This window comes from Odocoileus virginianus, chromosome 2 (genome assembly GCF_023699985.2).
Source record: "Odocoileus virginianus isolate 20LAN1187 ecotype Illinois chromosome 2, Ovbor_1.2, whole genome shotgun sequence".
NCBI lineage: Eukaryota > Metazoa > Chordata > Mammalia > Artiodactyla > Cervidae > Odocoileus > Odocoileus virginianus.
Window position 1 is genome coordinate 7,160,667 of NC_069675.1, and position 11,260 is coordinate 7,171,926.

The window sequence follows — 11,260 nt, forward strand, 5'->3', positions numbered from 1 at the left end:
TCATTTTAAACTTGGAGGGCCCAAGGCAGTTTTGTATGGGCTTCCCTGGTGGCTCAGAAGTACAGAATCTGCCTGCCAAGACGAGAGATGTGGGTTCCATCCCTGAGTTGGGAAGTAGTAGGAAATGGCACCCTCCTTCAGTATTGCTGCCTGGGAAATCCCATGGACAGAGGATCCTGGTGGGGTACAGTCAAGAGGGTCACAGAACTAAATTTTCAGTTGTTTTATTACTTTTTAAATTTATTTTTTATTTTTGGCCTCGTGACTTGTGGGATCTTACTTCCCTGACCAGGGATTGAATCCAAGACCCTGGCAGTGAAAGCCCAGAATCTCAACCACTAGACTACCAAGGAAGTTCTCCCCCACCTCCTTTTTTTTTTTTCAGTACTTTTTTTTTTGATTGCACTGTGCATCGTGTGGGATCTTAGTTCCCTGACTAGGGATCAAACCTGCATTCCTTGTGTTAAGAAATGCAGTCTTAACCACTGGACTACCAGGGAAGTCCCTGAAGTCCCTTTTAAAAAATTACTTAAAATTTTTTTATTTTTAAAAAATGTTATCAGCTGTTTCAAAGCTCTGTTTGTAGAACAGGTTGCTGTGGCTGCTTGGCTCACCAAGCTAACAAGCAGGGACACTGCCCCGGGCTACTTGAATAGACTAGGTGTGTCCAACAGACTGGAGCAGACTCTGCACCCCTGCCAGACACTCGCATCCCCCTGCGCGGTCCTCCCGCCACAGTGGGGTGAGTCAGGGTCCGAACTCTCTAGCCCTTAAGAGCCCAGAGCGTATCCAGAGGAAAAGGCACAGGAATACGAGTCTGACCGAAATCATGAGACATGAGAAATAGTTGACGCAATCTGACCTGGAAAATGAGACCCAGAGATGGGATAGCTATTTTTTTCTTTTTTTTTATGCATATCCACAGTAGCTTTATTTACAATGTTGTTGTTGTTATTGTTTAGTTGCTCAGTCGTGTTTGACTCTTTGTGACCCCGTGGACAGCAGCCCATCAGGCTCCTCTGTCCATGGGATTTCCCAGACAAGAATCCTGGAGTGGGTTGCCATTTCCTTCTCCACAGGATCTTCCCGACCCATGGACAGAACTTGTGGCTCCTGCAACTGCTGGCAGATTCCTTACCGCTGAGCCACCAGGAAGTCCTTTAGTAGAAGTTCAGTTCAGTTCAGTCACTCAGTCGTGTCCGACTCTTTGTGACCCCATGAATTACAGCACGCCAGGCCTCCCTGTCCATCACCAACTCCCAGAGTTTACTCAAACTTATGCCCATAGAGTCAGTGATGCCATCCAGCCATCTCATCCTCTCTCGCCCCCTTCTCCTCCTGCCCCAATTCCTCCCAGCATCAGGGTCTTTTCCAATGAGTCAACTCTTTGCATTAGGTGGCCAAAGTACTGGAGTTTCAGCTTCAGCATCAGTCCTTCCAATGAACACCCAGGACTGATCTCCTTTAGGAGGGACTGGTTGGATCTCTTTGTAGTCCAAGGGACTCTCAAGAGTCTTCTCCAACACCACAGTTCAAAATCATCAATTCTTCGGCACTCAGCTTTCTTTATAGTCCAACTCTCACATCCATACATGACCACTGGAAAAACCATAGCCTTGACTAGATGGACCTTTGTTGGCAAAGTAATGTCTCTGCTTTTTAATATGCTATCCAGGTTGGTCATAACTTTCATTCCAAGGAGTAAGCGTCAGTAGAAGTTAGACAATTATAAATTGTAGTATCTGTTCTCAAAAGGAGTTTGTCATGAAAGAAAGATCAGATGAGGCCCACAAGCAATTATCAGTTCAGTTCAGTTGCTCAGTAGTGTCTGACTGTTTGTGACTCCATGGACTGCAGCATGCCAGGCTTCCCTGTCCATTACCATCTCCCGGAATTTGCTCAAACTCATGTCCATCAAGTTGGTAATGCCATCCAACCATCTCATCTTCAGTCATCCCCTTCTCCTCCTGCCTTCAATCTTTCCCAGCACCAGAGTCTTTTCCAATGAGTCACTTCTTCGCATCAGGTGGCCAAAGTGTTGAAGCTTCAGCTTCAACATCAGTCCTTCCAATGAATAATCAGGACTGATTTCCTTTATGATTGACTGATTTGATCTCCTTGCAGTCCAAGGGACTCTCAAAAGTCTTCTCCAACAACCAGTTATATTCTAGTATAAATGCTTAGTATGATGCTTAGCCAACTCCATCATTTTTTAAAAGTGGGTCATCTCTGAGTATCTTGAATCCTTTCAGCATCTCCTTGTGCTATCTGACAGCTCTTCTGAAAGCCGAACAGTTAGTCTGCTTACGTAAATTCCAAAAACTGTTTAATGCATGTCAATCTGTGTTACCCAAGTAGTGTGGTATTTTCCCTCTTTTCCTAGTGTTAAATCCACCTTAAAGGATGAAGTCATAGAACGTGTTGTCTTCTTGGAAAAAGTTACTCAGAGTGATCTTCGCAGGAAGTTCATTTGCTTTGCCCAGAACTCCATTGGGAACACTACTCAGTCCATCCAGCTAAAAAAGAAGACAGGAGGTGAGCCTGAAGGTGGATGCAGAATGCACGCAACTGCTTTTACCTGGGAGGAGAGGAACTTTCCTAAAAAGTAGTCATGGTAATGATAGCCACAAACATGCACTAGATGCCAAGGTTCTAAGTATGCACTTTGCTTGTGTTGATTCACTCAATACCTTTACCAAGGCCACGCAACAGTAAGTTTCACATTGGTGATCTAGAGCTAGTCCTCTTACTAACATTTTGCATACAGGGGCTGTGTTGGAAAAACCTGTCATTTGTTCATTCACTCATTCATTCTTCCTAGAAAGACCTACAGAACATGCCCTACATGACAGGCATCATGCTAGGACCTAGCCCTCTTTCTTATTTTCCTCCCCTGGCTTCCAAATCCGGAGCATGTGATGGTCTGGAGATGGAGAATGGAGAAGAGAAAGAAGGGAAATGGAGAAATATGCTCAATTTAGGAGTTATATGTATATATCACAGATTGTGGCTGGAGAGGAAATTCCTGATAAGGAATGGCTTTTAAACTTCTTTAAGAAGTTCAGAGTTGAAGGTGATATCATTCATTCACTGATGAATCGAGATGAGAAAACAACACTTTTGGAATGCTTGTGAGGCTTCACTAGGACACACTTCATGCCCGGTGCCTGGTGGATGCTCTGTCGAGGTGTGGGTTGAAGGTGCCATGTGTTAGGTACTTTAGAGGTGAGAAAGCAAGTTGGAAGTCGCTCTGGGCTTCAGGAACTTTAGATTTTAATAGATTTGACAGCACATGAAAGTAAATTATAGTAGGCAATGAGAGGGAAGCTTATCAGGGAAAAGTAAATAAAATTAGTTTTTGTCAGTTTCCCCGGCCACCCCCAATCAGGAACTGGCCATCATCCTGGGTTCTCTTGAGTTCATTTTATGACAGTTCCTTCAAGATGTGGTTTAAGACATGCCCAGAATCGAGAGAAATGTTTTCAGTGGCAGTGATTCCGGTAAATCTCCTCTGGCAGAGGTGCTCGGGTGCTGTGTGAGCGTGGGGGTGTCGGGGGGTGCTCGGCCTCCGTAACTGCTCACCCGCAGCCGCGCCTCTCTGTCCCCAGCGGTGTTCCTGTATGCCCTCCTGGGCACCGTCTCGGCCCTGGCAGGCCTGCTGACCGCAGGCGCGCTGCTCTACACGTACTGGATTGAAATAGTGCTGCTCTACCGAACCTACCAGAGCAAGGATGAGACGCTCGGGGGTAAGCGGCCACCTCACCTCTGCTGTTTCCCCTCTGAATGGACCTGGACAGAGAGAGCGTGGGACAGGCACGTTCCCTGAGGGACAAGGTCATGGCCCCCAGCTGCTGGTCTGGTGGCTTTGCACCTGGGAGGGTTGGGACCCCAGGGGAGAAATGACCTCTTCTCATTCCAGTTACTAGGAATCTTGCCAACAATGCTATTGTAGGACATCTTGGACTTAAAAATGACTGTCCAGTTGACATCCTAAAGCAAGATGGTGGATGACTTAGCATCTCCATGCCTCCTTCGTTTTCTCTTCTGTAAAGTAGGGTTGTAATCACTATGAATGCCATGTGGGCTCGCTGAATGGACACCCTGAGGGTTTAGAACAGCATCTAGCACATCGTAAGCACACAGGACGTGTCAGCTCCGGGCTTCCCAGGTGGCACTTTTGGTAAAGAATCTGCCTGCCAATGGGAATTGGCAGAATCCAATCCCTTGTGTTGGGAAGATCCCCTGGAGAAGGGCATGGCAGCCCACTCCAGTATTCCCGCCTGGAGAATCCCATGGACAGAGGAGCCTGGTGGGCCAGAGTCCATAGGGTGGCAAAGAGTTAGACACGGCTGAGTGAGTGAACACACACACATAGCTGCTTTACAATGTTGTGTTAATCTCTGCTAACATCAACGTGAACCAGCTGTGTATACATGTATATCCCCTCCGTCTTATAATACTATTTGACAGGCATTATGCCAAGGGCTGGAAAATGAGCCAGTTATGTCCAATTTCAGAGCCCAGAGGCTAACTTTTGGGATTTTCTAGTTTCCATTTAGTTCTACAGCACACCTTAGAATCTATGTGTATTTATAATAGTTGAGTCAACAACGGCATTTGTTGTTACTGTTGTTTGGTCGCTGAGTCCTGTCTGACTCTATCTGCATGGACTGTAGCCCGCCAGGCTCCTCTGTCCATGAAGTTCTCCAGGCAGGAATACTGGTGTGGGTTGCCATTTCCTTCTCCAGGGGATCTTCCCCACCCAGGGATTGAACCTGCCTCTCCTGAATTGGCAGGCAAATTCTCTCCTGCTGGGAGGCCCCAACAGAATCTTATGAGACCTTAAAAATATCCTAAAACAAGTTCCAAAATATAGTTCTCCATCTGAAAGGGAAAAGGACATGCGTGCTGTAAGTCAGACACTAAACTCTTCATCTACGTTATCCCAGGCAATTCTGACAGCAGCCTGCCAGGGGTTGTTAGTCCCTCATTTTACACACGGGGGTTCAAACACAGGTATGTTGCTGTCAGCTCCCAGTGTGCTGGGCCCTCAGAGTGCTTTGCTCGCTGGGTAGTATCATGCTTTGATGGAGCAGACTGTCCTTTGATGTGCAACTAATGAGCCAGCGGGGCTGCAGCTACAGAGAAAGCTTAAAGGAACTCCAGAGTGTGTGTGGTTTAATCAGAGAAAAAGCCCCGGCTGTTTGATCTGACCTCAGGGAAGACGCAGGAGCACCTCAGTGATTAGAATCTGATTCTGGGTACACAGTCGATGCCCCTCAGCAGTGTGGTTCTGAAAAAGTGAACACAGATGCTGCTTTTTATTTTCAAAATCAGTTCAGGGCTTCCCCAGTGACTCACCGGTAAAGAATCTACCTGCTACTCTTGGAGACGTGGGTTTGACCCCTGGGTGGGGAAGATCCCTCTGGAGGAGGAAATGGCAACCCACTCCAATATCCTTGCCTGGAGAATCCCATGGACAGAGGAGACTGGTGGGTTACAGTCCATGGGGTCACAAAGGGTCAGATCCAACTGAGTCGCTAAACAAGGATCCCAAGTCTTAATTCCTCTCCACTTACCATAAGGCTTGAACTTAGGTAGGTATTTACATTCTTTCTTGTTTCTCTTTCTCAGACCAAAAGGAGTTTGACGCCTTTGTATCCTATGCGAAATGGAGCCCCTTTGAGAGTGAGGCCTCTTCGTCTCTAAGTGAGGAAACCTTAGCCCTGAATCTTCTCCCTGATGTTTTGGAAAACACATATGGATACACCCTGTGCTTGCTTGAAAGGGACGTGACCCCCGGGGGAGGTAGGTCTGCAGCCGGCAGAAAACGCAGAAGGAGAGCTACAGGCATGCACTCTCGGTGTCGTCCTTCATTCTTTCTCTTGGGCTACGGGAAGGTTTCATGAGCTTAGAACATCCTGGGCAACAACACAGAAAGCCATGTGTTGCAGAGACATGCTCCATTGTGGGGGAAAAAAAAAAAATCCATCTTCAGGGAAAAAAAAAAATATTGGAGCCCAGAGAGACATCCAGAACAAAGATATCTTTTCTGGCTCCTCAACCGAAAGTTAGTCCTGTCCTCCCAAATGAGTGATCCCTCTTCTTCCTGGGACTGCCAGCCACAGACTCAGCATTGGACCCGGCAGGCTCCCAGGCCGGGCACCCATCAGATGTGCAGACCTCATGCATCTTACCATCCTCCTCTGCCTCAGAGGCCCCCACCCAGGGGCCAGGGACATTACATGCCCCTCCCTCATTCCAGTCAACTTTGTTCCAATGAGTTTTGATCCAGGAGGGACTGAGAAGATGAGGGGAAAGAATTCAGGGGAGGAAGCTGACACCAACAGTCACTAGACTAGGAAGTGTATCTCCAACTGCCTGTAGAGTTAGTTGATGCAGTAGAAGTGATCAAGAAAACCAGGCTTCTCCTCTACTTGGCCATCGCAAAGAATCCCGCTGGGTGGATCTGGGAGGTTCAAGGTTACGGTGACTCAAGGTTTAACAATAACAATTGCAAATAATTAAATTCCTTTTCTCTCCAGTGTACACAGAGGACATTGTCAGCATTATTAAGAAAAGCAGGAGGGGAATCTTCGTCTTGAGCCCCAGCTATGTCAGTGGACCCAGCATCTTTGAACTACAAGCAGCAGTGAATCTGGCTTTGGAGGATCAAACACTCAAACTGATTTTAATTAAGTTCTCTTCCTTCCAAGAGCCAGAGTCCCTACCTCATCTAGTGAAAAAAGCTCTCAGGGTTTTGCCTACTGTCACCTGGAAAGGCTTAAAATCAGTTCCTCCCAACTCTAGATTCTGGACCCAAATACGCTACCATATGCCTGTGAAAAGCTCCAGGGGAGTCACTTGGAACCATTTGAGAATTATCCCATGGATTTTTTCTCTGGAAAAGACAGAACCCACTGGGAGGAGCTCCCAGCCTGGAGGATGGTAAAATGGATGCTGAACTGCCTCCCCCTGCCTCCCATCCTGTCCCTGGTGAGCAGAGACCTTGATGGATGAAACACACAGCACACACCTGGCTGATATCACCGGGAAGGGTCCTGCCAGCCCTGAGCAAGCTTGGTCAGCACTGGAATGAATGGAAGCTGTGGTGCAGGGCTCTGATTCCCTGGACAGGACAGAGAGAGGGAGAATTCTCCAGACTACTGCACACATTCAGCCCACAAAGTCCCTAAGATTTTCCTAGTGGTCTGAGCAGAATCGGCAGGTACTGCCACTTGGTTTTGTGGCCATGGACTGTTGTGTCTGTTATGTATCTTACACATCACTTTTTATATCTTTGCAATCAAATAAATATTACTTTATTAGAAACAAGTGATTGAAACTGTCAGAAGCATCTCTGTCAAGAAGATGATTCTTATTCTGTGTTTGCCATTCACTGGAGCCCAGAATGCAAGGAGGAAAAGAGATACCAGGGGTCAAGGACCAGACAGGACCTTGGTTCATCTCTACTGTGTCCTCGAGGGAACTAGAAGGAAGACCCCCTTCTTCTTGGCTGACACAGCCCTAAGTCAGGACACAGGCCTTAGGGAGCAGAGTGGGGTTAATTTCAGCTCCTCCTTGTCCCCTGGCCTTTGTACAGGGCCTGAAGTCCATGCTTTACTCTGGATCACAGGAAGTGGGGACCAATTAAGCCAACGTGATTTGGCCAATGCAGAGACAAGGAACCGACTAGCGGTTTTGCATGCATGCATGTGTGTGTGTGTGTGTGTGTGTGTGTGTGTGTGTGTGTGAAGTCACTTCAATCCTGTCTGACTCTTTGCAACCCTGTGGACTGTAGCCTGCCAAGTTCCTCTGTTGATGGGATTCTCCAGGCAAGAATACTGGAATGGGTTGCCCTTTCCTTCTCCAGGAGATCTTCCTGACCCAGGGATCTTATGTGCAAAATACCACATTGGCCTGAAAGTTCATTCAGGTTTTTCCATAAGACGTTACGGAGCTTTTTAGCCAACCCAATAGAAAGACAGTGGCAAGAGGCAGCAGCCAAGACAACAGTCTGGGAAATAATTGTCTACACTGGTTAACAGACAGCAGTATTAGGGCTTGAACAGTGCTTAAGTCTGAACCACTGGCCCACTGAGACTGGGGGTCCCCATGTGCTTCCTGACCCTCTGGTCTCCGTGTGTTCCTCCTAAGTGATGGACCATCCGCTGGCGGACCAAGTACCTGTTTCTCCTGCACAAGGCTCATTTCATTCTCACCAGTGCGTTTTCCTGATGAGAGTTCAACCTGCAGTTAAAACAGTGTTCTCGTCACAGGCGGATGTCCGAATGTCATGCTCTGTCTTCCCCATTTGTTGTTGTTGTTCAGTTGCTCAGTCGTGTCCAACTCTTTGCAAACCATGGACTGCAGCACACCAGGCTTCCCTGTCCTTCACTATCTCCTGGAGCTTGCTCAAACTCATGTCCGTTGAGTCAGTGATGCCATCCAACCATCTCATCCTCTGTCTCCCCTTCTCCTCCTGGCCTCAGTCTTTCCCAGCATCAGGGTCTTTTCCAATAAGTCGGCTTTTTACATCAGGTGGCCAAAGTATTGGAGCTTCCCCAATAGAAGGGAACGATTCGTTTGTGCAGTAAAGCAAAGCAGCTTCTGGGCTGATTGACACATTATGTGTCCCATTCACTGGTATGAGCGTGATCCAGGTCTAAAGTCATTGTCATATGGCCATGGCTTAGTGCCTGCGGAAAGGCCCTGACGTATCTTTGCACAGAGGCACCCACATCACAAAAACCACGGTGGCCTGGCGTCCAGCAGCATCCTTGTTGGGAATTTCAGTGATACAGTTAAAGATGAGTTCCAGGGTACAAATTATTCCTGGACGGAGCTTCTTGTGGGAAGCCTCATTGCAGGGTCTCAGAAGGGAAGGAGGCACACAGCCGTTGTGCCATGGGGTCAGGGGGATGACCCAAGTCCTTGGTTTTCCGGTCGGTCACTCTCAGAGACCTAAGCCTCAGAAATCTCTTTTGGCCAGTTTATCCAGGTTTCTTTTATTCTAGAATAAGCATGGCCATAACTGATATTTCCGGAGGTCCAGAGTTTTGTTCTTTTTAAAATACTTACTTATTTATTTATCTGGCTGCGCTGGGTCTTAGTTGCAGCATGTGAGATCTTCAACCTTCAATTTGGCATGTGAGATCTTTAGTTGAGGCATGTGGAATCTATTTCCCTGACCAGGGATCACACCCAGGCCTGCTGTATTGGGAATGCTGAGTCTTAGCTACTGGACCACCAGGAGTCCTTGGAGTTTTGTTCCTAGATTAACCAAAGCTTCTTTCTGCGTACACACAATAAAGAAACTAGGTCTACCACTGACAGAATACACTCTTTCAGGCAAATAGGTACAACTGAGGATGACGAATTAACATTTAGGATAAAGCTTTGTTTATATTTCTTACAGGTAATTCAATCAAATAAGGTGGACGGCCAAAACAAATGTATATACAGGAGACTGATGGTAATTAAACAATTGATCTCGGTAAAATACAATGTGAAGGAACCATTGTTTTTTCCCACCGCACCTTCTAAATAAGGTGCCCATATGTTCTGGTTCTGCTTTACACCTGTTGCCCAAGTAGTTTTCATAGGGAGAGTATAATTTCTGATTCTGAAAATGTGTCCCACTTTAGAGGGTGGTCATCTTTCCTCTGGTCTTTTCCGACCTGGGTGATATCTCAGGCAGATCAGACAATGTCCCTGGTCTCACCTGGGTTTTAATACCCACATTTACTATCTATATTATTGCCTTTCCAGACTGTAGTACCAGATAAGATGGAGTAAACATTCAACCACCTTTTCCCCACTCATTGTAGCTATGAAGCTTGGATTAGATGCATATAGAAATCAGTTTGATTTTTAAAATATGACACGAAAGAACCTATCTATGAAACAGAAACAGAATCACAGACATAGAGAAGAAACTGGTGGTTGCCAAGGGAGCAGGGGTTGGAGGAAGGATGAAGTGGGAGGTTAGGATTAGCAGATGTAAGTTTCTATACATAGGATGGATAAACAACAAGGTCCTCCTGCATAGCACACAGAACTGCATTCAATATCCTATGATAAAACATCATGGAAAAGAATACTGTAAAAGGTATATATGTATACATATACATATAATTTACACTACTGAGTACCTGCTTGGTTTCAAGAGCCTACATCTCTGTGGTGGGGGGCAAGGGGAACTGTCCATTTTGATTCATGGAGTTGTGGTCTCAAGAGGGTGTGGCCAACATCTCTTGATCCTTCTTTCTTTCCTCTTACCACCTGGTGGGAGCGCTGGAAGCCACGGAGGGAAATGCACTGCAGGGTGGGGTGCTTAAGAGCAGCAGCACTCTCGCAGAGGGAACAGGAGATCTGTAGAAGCTGAAAGTACCTTGCTGAGTGCAGACAGAAAGGCACTCAGGAAAGCAAACCCTTAAAGCTGCTTTCAAACTTCAGGGCTCACCCCCAGGCTTCATCGGCTTGAATCTGACCCTAAATAGAACACCATAAACTCTGAGAACTGAACTATAAGATAGACTGCTCCCTGAGTTCCAGGGACAAGTCCCAACAGAGCTGAAGGACAGTGAAATAAAACTGACATTGAAACCACAAGGCTGGTTAGAATTTTGGGCTTGAGTCCAACTAGGTCAGTTGCCTGCTTAAACAAAGTTGCATCCTACATAGGCTTTCATAAGATCCAGAGTTGCATGACATAATATTTCAAATATCCAGGATACAGTCCATTGAGAGCAAAACATAGTGATATTTGCTGATGGAATTTTCAATGTAGGTAGGCGAAATATCAACATAAAAAGGATAAGGTAGGGGAATTTGTGTGGTGGTAAGGCACACACAGCTTGAAGTAGTAAAATATTATTTCCAAGTAGAAAGTGAAAGCGTAAATATATTTTTATCCCTCGTGTTGGGCTGTGCTCAAGTCATGTCCAACTCTCTGCGACCCCATGGACTGTAGCCCTCCAGACTCCTCTGTTCATGGACTTTTTCAGGCAAGAAAACCAGTGGGTTGCCATACCCTCCTCCAGAGGGATCCTCCCCACCCAGGGATCGAACCCATGTCTCTGGTACTGGTAGGCGGGTTCTTTACCACTAGCACCACCTGGGAAGCCAGAGTGCAGCTGAGTCAGAGCAATGTGAGCGTGCAGAGGGACACGGGGCGGGGCGGGGGTGGGGGCCGGGCGGGGGGTGGTCCATCGTGGGCCAGAGGCTTAAGCTGCATGGTGTCCAGGACAGATGAGAG

At 46.9% G+C, this 11,260-nt stretch overlaps 1 protein-coding gene across 1 annotated transcript in view; it reads left to right on the plus strand.

The window, feature by feature from the left end:
- The window catches only part of IL18RAP (interleukin 18 receptor accessory protein), a 32,345-nt gene extending 25,010 nt beyond the window's left edge, over positions 1-7,335 (plus strand). The window contains exons 8-11 of the mRNA XM_070475597.1: positions 2,384-2,535; positions 3,609-3,746; positions 5,635-5,808; positions 6,546-7,335. Of these exons, the coding sequence (XP_070331698.1) occupies positions 2,384-2,535; positions 3,609-3,746; positions 5,635-5,808; positions 6,546-6,952 (871 nt within the window). The 3' untranslated portion in view covers positions 6,953-7,335. The remainder of the gene's footprint in view (positions 1-2,383; positions 2,536-3,608; positions 3,747-5,634; positions 5,809-6,545) is intronic.
- Positions 7,336-11,260: the final 3,925 nt, after the last annotated feature.